At 46.3% G+C, this 18,906-nt stretch overlaps 1 protein-coding gene across 1 annotated transcript; it reads right to left on the reverse strand.

Annotated features, from left to right (window-relative positions):
• Positions 5,676-18,648, reverse strand: OVN (oviductin). The gene is given in 11 exon segments (NM_001285584.1): positions 5,676-6,471; positions 7,460-7,595; positions 10,599-10,715; positions 12,280-12,465; positions 12,565-12,673; positions 14,481-14,605; positions 15,059-15,224; positions 16,046-16,102; positions 17,283-17,487; positions 17,868-17,897; positions 18,624-18,648. Coding segments are annotated over 11 exon segments (1,620 nt in total). The 3' UTR covers positions 5,676-6,007.

The following is an 18,906-nucleotide window of genomic DNA, read 5'->3' on the forward strand; positions in this document are numbered from 1 at the left end:
TCACAAAGAGTCAGACATGACTGAGTGACTGAACTGAACTGAGGATTTCAAGTCTGGTTTGTCTGAACTCAACTTCTGTCTAACCATGACTTCCTTTCATAGGGCCTCTGTGTGCAGTCTCTTTGTTTCAGTGTGCCTGTAAGCATCAACTTAAATGATAATAACAAAGATATTTATATTTGATTTAATAGTCTAATTCTTTTCTCATACTCTCCTAGCTTTCTTCTTGCCTCCATTTAAAAAAAATAAAATGCATTCATGGACTGCAAGGAGATCCAACCAGTCCATTCTAAAGGAGATCAGTCTTGGGTATTCTTTGGAAGGAATGATGCTAAAGCTGAAACTCCAGTACTTTGGCCACCTCATGCGAAGAGTTGACTCATTGGAAAAGACTCTGATGCTGGGAGGGATTGGGGGCAGGAGGAGAAGGGGATGACAGAGGATGAGATGGCTGGATGGCATCACCAACTCGATGGACGTGAGTCTGAGTGAACTCCTGGAGTTGGTGATGGACAGGGAGGCCTGGCGTGCTGCGATTCACCAGGTCGCAAAGAGGCGGATACAACTGAGCGACTGAACTGACCTGAACTGAAGCTGCTGCCACCTAGTGGCAATATTTCTAACTTAGAAAAATTTTTAGAAATCTTGAAGCTTTTACGTGACTTCAAAATTCAAATTAGAAAGTGAGCGAAGTACATAGCACCCACAGGTCACTTTCCTAGGTAGATATAACTGGTACCTGCTTATTAGCCATGCCCCTGTTAGCCTGCACCCTGCCCCCTTCCTACCCACGTTAGACAGACAAACTATCTGCTTTCCAGCAGTTCCTAAGACTCTCTGCCTCTGGCTTCTTGTCAACCCACACACTGCAGGCTCTACTACGGCACTTTAAAAATCTTTGCTGAATGATATCAGTACCTAAGCTGTCTGCTTTCTCACACAAGTAAAACAATGTCTGCAAAGCACAGTGTGATCTCTTGAGTTCTCTCAGATAATCATTTGAATGATGGTCTTGTCTCTCTCACTGGTGTTAAAGTCTTGTAGGGACCTGATTCCCGACATACCACCTACTGCCCATACCACAGTGGCTTCCACTCAGAAAAATCACTCCGAATTTTCCACCAAAGAGGGGAACATTACACAGGTTTCTGTCCCCTGTTAGGCAAAGGTTGCACATCACCTTCTCTTCCTGGCAATGGGTCTGATAGGAGACAAGCACTAACAGTGCTGCTTGGCAACTGCAGCTCTTTCAGACTTAAGTAAATTTGTATGTGTGCCATATCCCTGTGGGAACTGATCACAGTGTCTAAAAAGACCACGGGCACGGCCAGTTGTTCTTATCACAGTAAGTATGAAGAGTTTGAAGAGCCAGGTGGGGCATATTCAGCAGGTGCTATAATTCTTATGAAGCATCATTCAAGAACTGAAAAATTCCTCCACTTCTCAGCTCACGTTTATCCAGTCTAAGTGACAGCACCCATCTGGAAAAGTGCAAAGAAGACAAGGAATTAGAGGGAGGTGTTGGGTTCTAGAGCTCCCTGACCTTTAGGGAATCATTAGGGCAAAGCTTGCAATTAGGCATTGGAGGCTTTGATGTATTACTTATCTAAATATTTGTTACCACTGAGTCCTTTGGTTATTATATGGTGCCATTTTTGAGGGCTTGCAAACTGAGATGTGTGAGGAATATGCAAGGGTGAGGCTTTTATTTTGCCAGCAATGAACTGGCTGTACGATCGTGAAATCATGAAATTTAGCCCATTCGGAGTGGACATTTCAAGACTGACTCTAGGACTTCATGTACAACATAACTCTTCAGTTGTTAATTCATAGTCATGTACAATTAGTAGGGTACAATTACAAGTATTTAAGTTAATGAAGTACTTACAAACCATGGATACTGGGCAGGAGGAAATAAGGTCTAGAAAGGCTATAACTTTAGAATTCACTGTTATTCTGCCCTCTTTTGATGTGTTGTATCATCCTACATGCAGAGATCAATACAATCCCTTCTCCAAAGTCACAATCTCCACTCTCCAGAGATTATAGTTTTCTTTCTAAAGACATTAATGAAAAAATTAGAAGTAGGTTGAAGCTTTACTGCAGTGAAAAATTAAGGGTGAGCATCAAAGAAAATCAACAGAAAATAGTCCCTTATTCCCACAAAGGAGGTCCCCAATTGATGCTAGTTAAGACTAGGGACAGGAGTATGTCACCTGCAGACATTTCCAATAAACTCCCAGCTAATTTTTGGAGTAAAATTTTCCCAACTTGAAGACCTGCTCTAACTTCAGGAGCCAAACTTACTGAATTTGAATTGCTGCTTGCTGCATCCCAAAGAAAGCTCTTCTCATGGCCCATGTTGTGCTAGGCACTGAGCCAGATCCAGGGAAGGCATGGGGCAGAACTGTACTCTGGAGGACAGCATGCTCCATCGACTCTAGAGACAGGGCTACTTCCCTGGTAGTCCAGTGGCTAAGATTCCCTGCTCCTGATGCCGGCAGCCCAGGTTCAATCCTTGGTCAGAGAACTGGATCCCACACACCACAACTAAGCTCACATGCCACAACTAAAGATTCCGCCTGCCATAACTGAGACCCGTACAGCCAAATAATAAATATTTTTTTAAATAAAAGACTTTAGAGATGGGGGTCTAAGTTCAGCTCTAACATTCTAAATATTCCTTCTCACTGTTAGCCTCTGTCCTCAAGAAATGTCAAAAAATAAATCCATACCTCCAGCTGTTAAGTCAGAGAGTGCAAAATACCAGGTGCTTTGCGTACTGTAGTTCGACAAACCTACACAGTAATACCATGAGTTGTATTAGATTTTGTCAGCTCCAGCAGCCTTTCTTAGGAATTCACACTTCTCTTACTTCCATTTCCTTCTAGAGAGGCACACTGTGCATTCCCTCCGCCACTTCTGGTTTCAGTGTGGGTACATTACTTAGACCTAGTTTTGGAGCCTCATTCCCCACAAACAGTGTCTGATACCAGGATTGGCACCTGACCCTCATGAGGCCACCAGAGTGTTTCTTGAGACTGACATGGAGTTATCATATGAAAAAAATATTCTTCTTAACACTGGGAAGATATTTTTTGAGAATTACATCAGCAATTGACTTGATCAGATGAAGAAGACTATTTGCAAAATTAAAGCAAATAAAAGCAAGCAGAGATTGAATGTGTGTGTGTGTGTGTGTGTGTGTGTGTGTGTGTGTGTGTGTAAAAGAGAGAGAGAGATCCAACTCTACTGACCACCCCAGGGCAGGTACAGTGGAGTAAAACAGAAAATGAACATTATTTCCTCAGGCTCTGACTTCACAGTCTGACAATTATTAGCATCTTACTTTAAATTTTGATTCTTTCATAAATTTCTATCCCTGCCATGCAATTCCCCAAGGACTGTGTACCACCCCAAAACCTCTGAGGTGGATGTAGTAACGGAAAGGACTTTGGAGACATTTTCCAGAAAGATAACATGTGGTTTCTAAACATAAAAGAAGGGTTTGCACAGATATGTGAATCGCCAAAAGGGCAAATGTATGGCAAAGACAGCTATTTACCCCCCAATACCTGTCCTTACTATTATATATTTCATAAGCATAAAAATCCTAATAGTTACCTCAGATAAAACCAATATTTCTCAGGTTTCATGTCAGAGTAAGTTCACTTTCAGAATAAATTCACAATAGAACATGTAACTTCAACACTGAACACTCCTCTGCCCTTTTCCCTGTAACCAGTACAGGTAAACCTTGACTGTCCACTGATCTGTGTTGTGAGATAGATGATGAAGCCGGAAGTCTCAACCAGTTTATATCTAAAAGATAAGTACCAGGAAGCTTATAAGTTAGAATTCTTTTAAACACATAGGTAAGTATAAACTTCCAGGCACATTTTATTTGAATAAGGCACATGCAGAAAAGGGGACAGAAAAAAAAATCACAAAGATTCATCAGAAATATTTATTGTCCATATAGGAGCTGGTGGGAAAATCTTCACCTCTTATCTCTTTTCTACTCTAAGAATGTCCAATTAAATATATAATTCCTAATCTTTAAGGAGATGAGGGTAGGGTTTATACAACAAGTAGGAGAAAAACTCTGACAGTTCAGTGTCCAGAATGGAATGTAATCCATCTCTATTCCATCAGACCTTACTGCAAACAAGGAACCCTTCATCCAACTGCCCTATCAAAGCACATGCGTGCATGTGCACGCACACATACATCTAATCTTAGATGTTTTAGCTTTTCTTAAAGTCATATTGAACTTGTTATTGCAGTAATATCCTCCAATTTATTTATGCCTCCATGTATCCACTTGGATAATTTCCTACCATTCTACCTCTGGGCTTGGGCATTTGACTTGCTTTGACCAATGGAACAATAGTAAATACGCTTCAGGAAGAGATTTAAAAATTAATTGCCTATTGGAGCTTTCTCTCTTGCTTTCTAGTAACAATGAAACCACAATCTTATAAACTAGCCAGATGAAGAATGGGAGGTCTCATAAAAAGAGACCTCAGTCAGCCCAGCTGAGGCCATGATAAACCAGCCTAGCCCACCCCAACCCACTAGCTAACTGTAGATGCCTGACCCATTCCAACCAGGACCAGCTAAGACCAGTTCAGAACATACAAACCACCTAGTTCTTCAATTTTAAAAAAAAATGAATTCTTAAAAAAAAAACACCTAAACACAGCCTAAATTACTTACCTCTAGAATTATGAGCTAAATAAATATAATAGCTGCTTTGTAAGATACTAAGTTTTGCAGTTGGTTTGTTTTGCAGCCTAACTGATTTGTGATATATGCTGTGGCAACATGGTCCTAGGGCCATGTGTCTAGACATGTATGGACATATTTTCATAAGACCTTTATAGTCTAGGAGGTGCACTTCCAAAATAAAAGATAACACTGATGGCAGATCTGACACTTACTAGCATCATTGTGTCCCAGAAGGCGAGGACAAGAAATTGATCCTGTGTCTATCCTGACTTATGAGGGTCAATCATGCCCAGAAAAATACTCCATAGGTGGGTAACAGTGTGGAGTACAGGAACTGGGGTTTATGGAGGGGACCCAGGAGGAGTATGCAGGTAACTTAAAATATACTGATTGCATCTTTCCCTCCACCACCTCTTTTCTTTTTTCTTTTTTTTTGGCCTTGTATGTGGGATCTTTGTTTCCCAACCAGGGATCAAACCTATGTCCCCTGAACTGGAAGGCAGATTCTTAACCACTAGACCACAAGGGAAGTCACCCCTCCACTACTTCTTGTGGAGAGAACAGGTGAAGGTGTTTTATCACAGATAACTAAGACTTCCAAAGTAGGGAATATAACTGGAAGATACAACTCCCTCCTCCTTTTCTCAGCACCCTTCAGCAACAGGGAAAACTCTAGAGATTTTGGCTCTGACCATCAGTGAAGTCAGCAGTGTTCACTGCAAAGACAGCACATAATCAACACTGGAAAATATCAGGGTGGGACAGACACAAATTCCCTCCTTCCAAAAATTACAGGAGGGGAAAATGACCTTGAAAGAAAGAAACTGACAATTCACGACCACTGGTCAGTTCAAGAAAAGAACTTCAGAGAACTCAGTTGGCTTCTTATGCTTAGTTTATTCAAGAGAGAAGAGATTAACTCACTATGACCTGGGGCCTGTTTGCCCCAAGAATGATGCATGAATGGCTGGGCACAGGCAGCTTCTGTCAGGGACCAAGAAGAAAAGATAAGGACTTCCCCCAGCTTCTGCCCACAACAGACTCTAGGATCCTTTATTCACAGTAGAGTTTTCCAAGTTTCTTTACAGAGAGGACTCACTGGAAGGGTTATCAAGTCATCCCAAGAATGAGCTCATCAGTGGGAACAAAGGGGTTGTCAAAAGCAAGAGGAGTTGTCCAAGGAGGTGAGATGACAGAGCCAGAGAGCAGCACCCACTTTTCAGCTTCTGTCTGAAGACCAAAGTAACCCACCAGGCCTCAGGGTCCACCTCAGAGGTCAAAGTCTCTCCAGAGTCTCAGCCCTCCCATCAGGGGTGACTGTCATCTTTCCAGAGGGGGTGGTCACCTTCTCAGGGACTCCAGCCTTCCTTCCTGGGGGCGTGACCTTCTGTCCAATCTGAAGGTGCACGGGACCCACAGCTATCCCTCCAGGGCTCACCACCAGATGGCCCACAGTGGTCAGGGGCTTCTCTCCAGGGCTCTCAGTCTTCCCTTCTGGAGCAGCAGTGCGCCTTCCAAATGATAGAGGGGTCCTTGTAGGGGTTGCAGTCTCACCTCTGGGGGTTGTGGTCATAGTTGCAGACTTTCTATGAGTCTCAGTGGCCATAGCCTCTCCTCCTAGCGGCAAAATGCCCAAACCAGTGGTCAAATCTCTGGTCATAGTTGGCATTTCAGGGCCAATTCTTGAAGAATTCACAGCAGTTGAGAACCAAAATTTTGGAGAAGGAGTTGAGCTGAACTCTAGAAGAAATCAACAGAAGAGGGTGAGACTCCTACCTCTTCCTTCCCATCTTGTCACTGGCAGAACCAGAGCTGCTCCAGGGATGAAGTACCAGCTCCCAAACCAGAAGCAGAGGATTTCTGAATGCACCCACTTGTCAACACAGATAAAGTCTCAGCACACAGAAGCCCAGCTTCCCCACTTAAACGTATCAACAAGATCCCAGGCACCCATGGACACTCGGTGGGGTTTGCCACATTTCTGGTTGAGGGACCCCAAGCAAAAGTCTGCCAGTTCTGTAAGCTTAAGCCTTTGCTTTAACTTTTGCACCTTGAGCAAGACCTTACCCCGAAGCCTATTCCTAACCTGTGGAATCCACAGGAAGAATCTTTCATGTCCCACTTTTGGGAAGCACAAAGTCCAGGCTGAGGGAAAGGAGGTTGCCCTAGAAATCATGTTGTAAAGAATTAAGTTGGAGTCTCATTTCCACTCCTGACTAGCTGTATTATCTTTCTGAGCCCTGGTCTCCCACAAAATGAGGGTTATAGACTGTCTCCAAGGATACTGCCGCTCTGGCATGCCAGGTTCCATCTCCAAACTGCCAGGGAAGTCTCTGCTATCAAAGAAATATCAAAAAGAAACTTAATTTCTTTTTCTGGTGTTTGTTACATGAAAGCAAGGAAAAGAAATACAGAAATAAACTGATATGTATTGAGTGTTCACCATGAGCCAGCATGCTTTCATTTCACATCTCATTTAGTTTGTATAATACTGACATGAGTATAAGGATTATTCCCATTTTGTAGATGGGAAAACAAAGTTCAGAGAGATTAAATGGAGCATGCATTCAAACCAAGATTAGAAAGCAGACTGGCCTGGCCATCAAAGCTTATTCTCTTCCTTCGCTGTCATTTTGCCACAACAAAGCCTTTAGATCTTACAGAAGGGACCCACCCAGTGGCTGCTTGTGCAATTGCCAATCCCAGCTTCCAAGTCATAGCTACTCACCATCATTCACCAGGAGATTATTCAACGTGTGGACAAGGGGGAAAGGGCCAGTGCCGCAGAAATTGCCCCTGAAGTCATCCAGGTCCAATGTCCACACCATGGCCCCCCCAAAATGCTCTCTCTTTATGAAAAATGCCTGAAAAAAAGGAGTGGTCAGTCAACCTGCTGTTCTCACCATCCTCCAGACTGAGTACAATGGCAAAATCAGATGGACTCTCAGAAGGCAATATGGCAGGATGGTTAGCCACATAACCTGTCTTGGAATCTAGCCTCTATTGCTTATTACCTGCGGCATCTTAAAAAAAAGTTACATAAACTTTATGTGTCTTAGTTGCCTCCTGTGTAAAAAAAAAAATGGATAATAACATTTCCAACATTTTTAGGACCCAAAGAATTCCTACATGCACACGTTACAACATGGATGGAAGTGGAAGACATCATGCTAAGTGAAATAAGCCAGTTACGAAAGAACAAATACTAAGATTCCACTCATAGAGGCTCTTGGAGTAGTCAGATTCATAAAGATGGACGGTAGAGTGGTGATTAAGAGGAGGTGTGTGAGGGAAGAGTGAGGAGCTATTTAATGTGTGTGGAGTTTCCGTTTGCGAAGACAAGAAAGTTCTGGAGACGGATGTGTGATAGTCACACAACAGCGTCAGTGTACTTAATGCTATTGAACTGTAACAAAAAGTAAGTAAAATGGTAAATTTTATGTTACGTATATTTTGCCACAACTTGAAAAGAAATTTTTTAATTCCCACATGTAAAATATTTGGAGCAATACTTTGCACATAGTAAATGTTCATAAATGTTAAGTACTGTCTGACTTCCCAAACTGCTAATTACCATTATCATCATACTGAACAGTAGATATTGCTTTATATTTTTTAAAAATCACCTCAACATACCTCATGCCAAAATGATGCTATAAAAGAGGAATAGAATAGATAATATCATATCCTTTTCACAGATAATTAACATAGTCTTTGTCCATGATTTTTTAAATCACAGATATAACTAAAAGGCAGAGTTTAGACCCCAAACCAGGTTTTATTATTACTTTGCCAGCACTCTCTGTGCTGGCGGAAAAGGCAGACTCATATGCAAACATCTGCATGACGGAAATGACTTGGTCAAATCGGTTGGCTCCTTTCTGAGGTTTAATTTCCCCAAATGTAAAATAAGACAGCAAAGCCTACTGATTACGCTTGAAACTGTGAAGATTCTGAGATTTTCTCCTACTTCTAAGCTAAACTGGGCTTCCAAAGTGCCACTAGTGGTAAAGAACCTGCCTGCCAATGCATGAGGCGTAAGAGACTTGGGTTTGATCCCTGGGTTGGGAAGATCCCCTGGAGGAGGAAATGGCAACCCACTCCAGGATTCTCGCCTAGAGAATCCCATGGATAGAGGAGCCTGGCAGGCTACAGTTCATAGGGTCACAAAGAATCAGACATGACTGAAGCAACTTAGCATGCATACATAGGCTAAATTAACCTGTTCTATATGTACATACACACACACACACACACACACACACCAGACCTCCAGATCAAAAAAGTGACCATTTCTACTCACAGTAAAAAGTCAGATTAGCACCTGGAGTTTGCTCTCCATTCCCCAATTATCCAAAGAGTGATGTGGAGGCAACCAGATATTCACCTGCACGTGCAGCAGAGTCTGCACCACAGGAGAAGAATCCCACAGTTTCGACTCTCAAGTGACACAGGAAGCAGGCACATCTTGCCCTCCTCCCCTCTAGCTTGGCTCTGGAAAGTAAACAAGGCCTCTCTGGGAAGATTTTACAGTCCATGCAGGTAAGGAGATGACTCTGGGAGAGAGGGGAGGGGAACCTTTCTGTTTAATTACAGCTGGCCTATTTGCTTTACTCAGAATGCCTGGACAGTGCTGGAACACTGAGAGATCCAGGGATTACTGCCTCCCAGTGATTACCTGCAAGGTTTCTTTCAGCTGAGATTCTGTGATGGGAGCTCTTAATTATTCTTACACTGGGCTCGCGTCCACCTCTAGCTTGGTAAGGCTCTATAACTGCCCCTCAAAGCAAGGCCACCCTGCACTGCTGGCTTCTGGCTTTCCCCAGCAATGGGGTCCAACCCCCCTCTTCTGTGTCCTATGGATCATATATTTAATTCCACCCAACTGGATAATTCTAGGGTCACTGACCTTTTTTGTGTCTTCTGTGTCCAAACCACAGAGTAAGATGCTGAAAGCTGAAAGTCATGCTCTCTACCTCTCTCCCCACAGCGGGTCTCACCCAGGATTAGAGGAAGTCACAGTGACTCTTCATGATAACCGCCATATTATCTCTGCTTTCTACCGCAAATGTTTCCCAAAGAACAACCAACACCAGTGACTTCCACATCACTTATGAGAGGAGACACTGTGACATCCCTCTACTTATAAACCCCGACATCCAGGCAGTGACAGACTTCTGACAACTGCTCACTCATCAATGGCCTCTCCTCCTAAACTCCCTAGTCCAGACCCTTATCATTTCACACGTGCACACCCGAAGTGCCATACAGATTAGAGTAGATCACAAGGGGATATACTGCAAACAGTTTCCAGATTCTTTCTAAGACCTGATGAATATTCAGGGTTGGAACTAAGAATTTCTACATCTATTAAGTCTACATCTAATCTAGGTGATTCCAAGCAGAGGCAGGTTAAGGAAACACTGGAACATGTCTTTTCTGTTTTAATTCACTATTAAAAAAACAAAAACTCGCCAGGTTCAATATCATAGACCACTGTTGATACGGGGTGCAGTGGTGGTGACAATTACCAAAGTCTAAAGATTTCAAACTCACAAATCATATACCTGGCTCAGAAACCTGATTTTGCCTGAAAATGCATACAGGATGAAGGCCAGACACCTTCATCAGCATTCAAGTGTCTCCATAAATCCTCCTTTTTAAAATAAGATGATTGGGGCAGGTTTGATTGGGAAGCTCCAGTTAGATCTGGTATGCCTAAAACTCATCTAATATAGTCATTCTCACCTTCATTCTCCATGCAGTACACACACACCCATACACACACACAAACACACAGTACGGACAAGGGCCTCACAGAAGCCAGAGGAAAACTAGGCTGGAGCAAGAAAGGACCAAGGTCTCACCTTGTAACCGAAGCTGATGGCATCATCATAGCCAACCCACTCCTTCCCCTTGAAGGCATATGGGACATACTGATCATTAATCCAGCGCTTCTTCGCTCTCTGGACAAAAGAGCAAACCTGCCAGGAAGATCCCCAGGGTAGTTCTATGAAGTGCCACGGAGGGAAGCAACAGCAAGGAAAAAGAACCCAGGAATCCCGCACCAGGGGGTGACAGGAAGGCAGACCAAAGAGGGGGTATGGAAGCCACTCACAAAGGACCTCCTGTCTATTCCAAAGAATCCCTACTACTGAACATTCCTTCCATGACATCTGTGATGGATACACAAAAAGAACACTAAGGAGTGGGGGACAGCCTTAAGAAAACAAACCAGGGTTTGGTAAAATCAATACCAAACTACTACAGGAACAAACCTGACCTTTGACCAAACCTGTTCCTTTCTCAAAGACTTTTTATGAGTAAGTGTCTCCTCTGTTTACTAAAACCAACATAAACTGCCCCATCTAGGCAGTTATCAAACTAACTTTTGAATCTATAGTAACTGTAAAGGCCTAGAATGCAGGGAGAGCTAGGTTATTATAATCAAGAAAGCACTGAGTGTGGATTGGGTACCCAGCCCTGAGCTGGAGACCATATGCCACAAAGATGTAGACATGTTCAACTTGGGCTGTCGAAGTTAAGGTGTAAAAGTCTTTCCTTTGGGGGTGGGGGTGGTCATTTAAAGTTTATCAAAATCTCTTTCACGTAATGTCCTTCAAGAACACTCCCTCGACTAAGTCATCATGCATAACTATGCTTCACTGGATTATCAGGGAAACATCTTCAGGAGTCAGGACAGAGCAGAGACTGGAGAGACACCAGCACCTCCACTACCACCACAGGCAAAGACACAGCTCGCTCTCTGGTGTCGGCTGTCCTCTGCCTAGAAGGTCCTTCCCACCCATCAGGACTCTGACTGTCCATCACAGCTCTGCACAGAATTCACCTAATCTAGATCCTTACAGCCATGCAATCCATGCCTCTTACTATCTTCCCTTGTGTTTCACGTTGCCCTGGGTCCGTGGCTCTTTCCTCCACTAGAGCAAGCTTTGTTGAGATGGGGATTAGGGGGTGGAATTGAGGTAGAGGAGAAAGAATCTGTCATGAGGGATGTCTTTGAATCATTTCAGAATAATCTACTAGTGAGAAGGAAGGAATCAGGGAGAAGAAACAATATTGAGAAAAAACAAGACTGGCCAAGAGTGGTTAATGACTGAAGCTGGGTGAAGGGCATCTGGGAATCAGGGAATAAGAGGATGTTATACTATTCTTTTACTTTTGAAAATGTTTGAACTTTTGAAAAAAAATATATATATATATATCTTGCAAATATTAATTAGGTTCATTTAGGCCATATAGTAATTCAGGATTGACTTAAATATTATTTAAGAATCTTCTAAAGAGTGAAATATCTGTCCCCCTCCATTCAGACTTCACCCAGTCCCTCACCTCTTACAAAGGACTCAAATAACTTCCCCAAAAGAAAAGAGAATATCCCAGAGACTGAATGTCCCTTACCACAGCAAACCACCTCCTTGTCCTATCTCTAGCCCTCAGTCTTGCCTTGGTCCCTTGTCCCTGCTTTGGCCCTGGGCTCGGGTCGGGGAGCCCTAACTCACAGACACAGGTTCCCATTCCCGTCACCTCATAATAAGCCAAGAAGCCAGCTTGCTTGGTGTACTTCCCTGGAGATGCTGGTCCCACAGCTCCTGCCCCGAGCTCATTCTGAGAGGCTCTGAGGAGGTGAAAAGTACGTCCATAGGTGGGGAGCCCCATGAGGAGCTTCTCGGGGGGGACCCCAAGCTGTCGCCAGTAGCTCATGGCATATGCCTGTAGGGAGGAAGAACACAATACCTCCTTGTCACCAAGAGCCACTGGCCTGGCTCAGGGGTGCACGTCTGGGCTGCCTGACAGCTTTCCTTTTCTTACCGAAGATTTGGGGTCTCCAGGCAGAGAGAACAGAGGGCTATTGTGTCCTGTGACCTTTTCCCAGCTTCCATGTAAGTCGTAAGACAAGACGCTGATGAAATCCAGGAGTCTGTAAGAGGCAAGAAGAGGAAGTATGAAGATCATGCTAGCTAGACTTTCACAGCACCAAGTAGCTAACTCGCTGAACATCGGCTACCCAACACCGCTGCCGTCTCTGCCCATGAGGACTGCCCAAGCTGTGCCCTGCATGTGAGAGGCTGCCCTAGAACACACAGCCAGTGAGGGACAGCAGTGTGTCAGGACCTATGCCCTCCAGAGAGTATCCAAGGGGTCAGACCAGGAAACAAAGTGGACGGGATCAAACCAGGAAACAGAGGCGTTCTGGCTGATACGAGTGCAGCAGAGGTCTGCATAAATAACATGTGTAATCAGACAGCACAAAAGCGCATCCATCTTTCTACCATTGCAGGAGCCACTGGAACCCACCTCTTCCAGAAAACTTTCCAGATGGCGAAGTGCAGTTGAGCCTTATCAGGGCACAGTGTAGAGGCTAGCATGGATCATCTAATTTAATTTTAATGTAGCCAATTTAGCCACAATTGTCTCTATTTTAAAATGAAGAAATTGAAGGGCTTCCCTGGTGGTCAAGTGGGTAAGAATCTGCCTGCCAATGCAGGAGACATGGATTCAGGCCCTGGTCTGGGAAGATTCCACGTGCCCCAAGCCCATGTGCCACAGCTACTGAAGCCCAAGCACCTAGGGCCCGTGTTTCGAACAAGAGATATCCACTACAATGAGAAGCCTGTGCGCTGAAATTAAGGTGCAGCCCCAATCGCCACAACTAGAGAAAAGCCTGCACACAGCAACAAAGACCCAGTGTAGCCATTAGTAAACACATAAAATAAAGAAGTTAAAACTCAGACAGTTACCTAATTTGTCTAAGGTGACCCAGCCTGGTGAAGATGAACTCCCTCAATCCTGCATGGCTCTAAGACCAACACTAGGCAACTCCCTCCACTGGGGTCCACCTTTCCTGCCTAACCACTCTCCATTGAAACCACGCTCCCTAAATAAAGTCACATTCAGAAACACCCCCATTCACCTTTTGTGTTCTGCATCTAACTCAGCTTTCATATCTGTAAATACCTGATTCTTAAGCTTTGAGAAAATTAGTAAAGAACTGGCATTTCCTGAAAGTTATAGGCTTTCTTGGGGCTTCCCAGGTGGCATCAGTGGTAAAGAAGCTCCTGCCAGTGCAGGGGACATAAAAGACATGGGTTCGATCCCTGGGTCAGGAAGATCCCCTGGAGGAGGGTATGGCAACCCACTCCAGTATTATTGTCTGGAGAATCCTATGGACAGAGGAGCCTGGCAGGCTATATAGTCCATAGGGTTGCAAAGAAATGGACACGACTAAAGCAACTTAGCATGCATGAGTGTTCCTTGACTGATTTTGTGATTTTGGCATGAAGATCTCTGCTCTGAAAACAGGCCCTGACTTGGCATTCCTGTTTTTATTTCAGAGGCAGTAGTTGGTAATTCACAAATGTCTCTGATGCCAGCCATCTGGCACTTGGTGCACATCCACAGGGGACTCCAGGAAAACAGAGGCCAGGCCCCTGGATTCACTCCTTGAGGCCCAGCTATGGGTAATGCAGATCTCTACCCAAGAGGATGCTGTGGTGTAGCCTGATGCGCCATCACTTCCCTCTGATCTCCTCAGGAAAGCCTGGGCTATAAGGAATAATCCTTGTCCCCACCTATGTTCCTGCTAGGCCCACCTCCCATAGGTGTTCTCACAGCAAGGCAGGAAATCGAAGCTCCAGGACAGTGCTGGGCACCTCTGGGTTCTGAGCCCAAGATGCCTTCTTCCCTCCAGTGTTCCTTCCCCCAACACCAAAGAAGGACCCACTCACCTGCGCAGAAGGCGTGCATCATATGCTTTCTGGATGACGTGGGGGTCCCCAGAGACGGCAGCAGACAGCAGCAGCCTTGGGCGCATGGTGAGCTGGGCCTCATTCTTGAAGGCCTGCAGGAGCTCCTGGGAAGAGAGAGGCAAATGAGAGAAATGGACAAAGCAGAGTGGAGTCGGGGAAAGCAGGAGTCATCCAGGAAACAATCTTCTGCAATAACAGAGCCCCTGGAGCCAGGAGAGTCAGACACAGGCCCTGCCCACAGGCTCCTGAGAAACGGGGACGTGAGCCAGTGTGGTAAGTCGCTGAGCAGAGGGCTGGCTGCAGGCCCAGGAGCAGAGTTCAGCAGCCTGCCTGAGGGAGTCCAGTGGATGCATGGAGAAAGTGTCACTCAGGCTGGAAGGCTGGGGCCAGGCCAGTGGTGACCGGGGGAAAGGCCTCCACAGGGCCCCTGCTCAGCAGCCCTCTGTCCACACCACTCTCCTGTCCAACCCTGGTCTTAGGCTCCTCCTGTGCCCGGGGCCCAGACATGGTCAAAATAGAATCACTTCTGGATTCAGGATCTGCCAAGCCAACCTTACCTCAAGTAAGAAGACAAAGGTCCAGCGGTCACGCGCGGGGCTGCCTCTGAGTCCAGGGTACAAGAAGAAGAGGTCCAGACCGTCGAAGCCATGTGTCCTCAGGAGGGCGATCACTGAATTGACAAACCTTTCCCGGTTGGAAAACGTGGACAGCATCTTGGTAAACCTGCAGGGGGAACAGGGATGAGGCCAGGAGTGCTTTCGGCATGACCGTGCTCCCCCCAACCACTCCCCTGCAAGGTTCTTTGGTTTACATGTGACTACGGAAAGGAAGGCAGAGCTTTGAAACACTCAAACCCTCTTAAAGCTCTACCAAGTCCTGGACTTCAGGCTCCAGGGAGGATTAGCAAACCACCCCTGCCCCTGCCAGATGGAAACAACACTCAGCCCGGGGTAGAGACAGTGGTTCAGAACAGCTCTGCCTTTGAAAACCTGGTTACTCCTGGCCAAGTGCTGACCCTCTGCCTAAACAGATAAGGGGAGGGAAAATAAGCCAAGGGCAAGTATTTCCAGAAAGATCTCTGAGCTAAGGGGCCCATAAAGTGGCAAAGAGCGCCAGGCTCTGACCAGGGGTTCAAGAGTCTCTGCTCTTCTATTCACTGGCTGTTTGACTATTTTCTATATTTTGTAGTATTTTCTCTTCCATAATGAAGACCCTATTGGAAAATCTTTAGTATAGTAAAGCAGAACTTAAAGTAATTTGGAGCTAGTCCTACATGCAATATTAACCAGAGTCAGACTTAGGCAGGCCTGGTTCCATTACCTGATCATCACCCCAGCTGGTCACCTCACAGGGACACCTGGGTGAAATACGGTAAGCTCCCTAAGCGCTCTCTCATGCTTTTTTCCCTACAAATCTGGAATGCAAACAGCCACTTTAATCCTTTCCCCTAGCAATCATGAGACAGTGAGTGTAAAGCTGGCCTGCTCCCCTGACCCATCACCTCAACCCCACCCCAGAGATGAGACCTAACAGCACAGACTCACCTCGAGGTGCCGAAGTTCCACCCCCCGACGGACAGCAGTGTTTTCAGCCCCCTGTTCCTGTGATGAGAGACAGAGTTGGTGAGCTGGGTTCTCATCAGTCATTTGGGGAACAGTGGGAAGTAGTGGGGATGGGAGGAGGGGGAGGGAAAGGGGACAGTGGGTGGAGTAACCTAAGGGAGAAAGGAGCAGAGCCAAGGAAGGGGAAGAAGGATAAAAGAGACAGCAACCAACCCCCATAAAGGTCATCACACCCAGGACCCCAGGTTGTCCAAGCCCCGCAAACTCCAAAATCGCATGACAGTCCCACAAAAAGGAAAAGAAAAAGCAGCCTAAATTTTCTCTTCACTCACTTTCTTGGTCAACAAACGTTCATTGAACAATTAATATGTGCCTCTGACTGCTTTGGGCTTCTCTGGTAGCTCAAATGATAAAGAGTCTGCCTGCAGTGTGGGAGACCAAGGTTCGATCCCTGGGTTGGGAAGATCCCCTGATGAAGGAAATGGCAACCCATTCCAGTATTCTTGCTGGGAAAATCCCATGGACAGAGGAACCTGACAGGCCTCACTCCATGGGGTCGCAAAGAGTCAGACACAACTGAGCGAGTTCACTTTCACTTTTCACTTTCTGACTGCTTTAGGTGCTTGAACACAGCAGTGAACAGACGGACAAGCTCCCTGCTCTCCTCTCTGGAGGCTGTGCTCTAGTGACATGGATTTTCTCTGCCCTTCTACAACCATGCACACAGCGACAGACCACTCCCTGCAGAGGACAGCCCAGGAGGCCTGGGGAGAGAACACTGAGCACCAGCTCTCTGCTGGGCGCTGACCCCGCCACTGGTGTACAAAGACCATAGACACCAGCCCTTCCCTTGGGGTTCATTTGCAGGTGACAAAGGGTAATGAAACACTAGCATTTGTGAAGCTTTTGTGATACGCAGCTCTCTCCGAAGCATTTGAAAATAGAATCCTGAGCACTGGGCTTGAAGGGTGAGTTGGGGTGCAAGGCAGAGAAGAGAGAGGAGCATATTCTAGGCAGGGGCACAGCAGCCACAAGGGCAGGGAGGCAACGACAAACTCAAAGTGCTGATCAATGGGGAACTCCCAGAGCAGGGACACTACAGAGAGCCATTGACAGGAGGAGGGACCCAAGGATCAGAGGACAGGTGACGACTAACAGAAGAAAAGATTTACTCCTCTTTACCTGTAAAATACAGCCCCCACACACACAGTGAACACACCTCTCCTTGAGCTTGTTGAACTCTGGGTAGAGGATTTTCTCATCCAGGGGATCCTTAGGAACAATCTGATTGTTGTTCATCGAGGCAAAGGCAAATACCAGGTGGGTGCAGAGAAAGGGGTCCAGATCCCGGGGCAGGATCGAGGCAGGGCTGGGCCGACTGAATGCCCAGTTGGTGAAATAACACACCAGCTTGTGGGCAGCACCTGGCAGGGGACAGCAGGCATTACTGATAGAAACCAAGTGGGGATGGAGCTCAGCATCCACAGCAGCATGGAGACTTCTCTAGAGGCCAATCCACTGTAACTCCCACCAAACACATCCCCTCAAAGCTACACTGAGGGCAGGTCCATCCCCCACGGCTGGGGTCCCCCAGGGAAAGAAAGCCTCATGAAACCCTGGTCAGAATGGACCTGAGAGTCTGGATCCTGGCAGAGAAGACCCAACAGTGACTGAGAATTTGCTGCTGAGCCACACTGGGTTAATAATCCCCAACACAGAGCCAAGGCAGGCACAGGGGACACTGGATCTGGAGCAGTTCTCAGTGGACACTCTCCCCGGCTCTGGAGAGGACCAGTTTCCTCACCATCATGGTGTTTCAGCATGAGGAGCAGCCCTGCAGGAGACGAAGGAAGAAACACATGCAGATTCACGGGTACACCCAGAGTGACACACCCAGCTCACCCTCCAGCTCCCACAAATGCAGACACACACACCCTTCCCTCCTTCCTCTTCTCTACACAGAGCGGGTGAAGCCAGATCTAGCTAAGCTCCTTCCCACTCCAATATACTCTACATGCAGACACACAGGCTTTGGGACAACCATGGCACTGAAAGTCCCAGCAAGGTTCAGGCCAGTGGTTCTCAACCCCGGAAGCGTTAGTCACTCAGTCATGTCCGAATCTTTGTGACCTCATGGACTGTACCCCACCAGGCTCCTCTGCCCATGGAATTCTTCAGGTAAGAATACTGGAGTGGGTAGCCATTCCCTTCTCCAAGGGATCTTTCTCATTCAGGGATTGACCCCGAGTCTCCTGCACTACAGGCAGATTTTTTACTGTCTGGGCCATCAGGGAAGTTCTCAACCCTGGATGCTAATTTAAAAGTAGTGATATCCTGGTTCCTCCCTCAGAGACTCTGATTAACTGGTCACAGGTGAGAAAGGTTGAGAACCACTGCTCTGATCACTTCTCCTTTCACCGTGTCCTGTCCACCTCTACCTAATCCTGGCCCCCAAGTCCCAGGATGCTCCTTTGGGTAACAGTGAGACAACAAGCTTATGAAGCCTCCTGAAGCCTCCTGAACTAAGAGACATTGAGGGGCTGGGACCCACCACACTCACCAATCCACAGCAGCAGCTTCCCCATCTCTGTGGTCTGACAGCTGCAGGCCTAGGGCTCGAGCCCCTTTATATGAGATTCCCCAGGTACAACTTTGGGACAGTGCTGATACCGCCCAGCCACACACACACAAAACCAGTGATTAATAGGCAGCTGCCCAGTGTCACAGTGACCCCAGCATCCCCTGTTGTCCCGCCCAGCAGAGCCACAGTTCTCAGATCCGACAAAGGAACAACTCCCTCTGACACTGGCTTAGACGGGGTGTCCACCACCAGCCCTGGTGAG

Source organism: Capra hircus, chromosome 3 (assembly GCF_001704415.2).
Source record: "Capra hircus breed San Clemente chromosome 3, ASM170441v1, whole genome shotgun sequence".
Lineage (NCBI taxonomy): Eukaryota > Metazoa > Chordata > Mammalia > Artiodactyla > Bovidae > Capra > Capra hircus.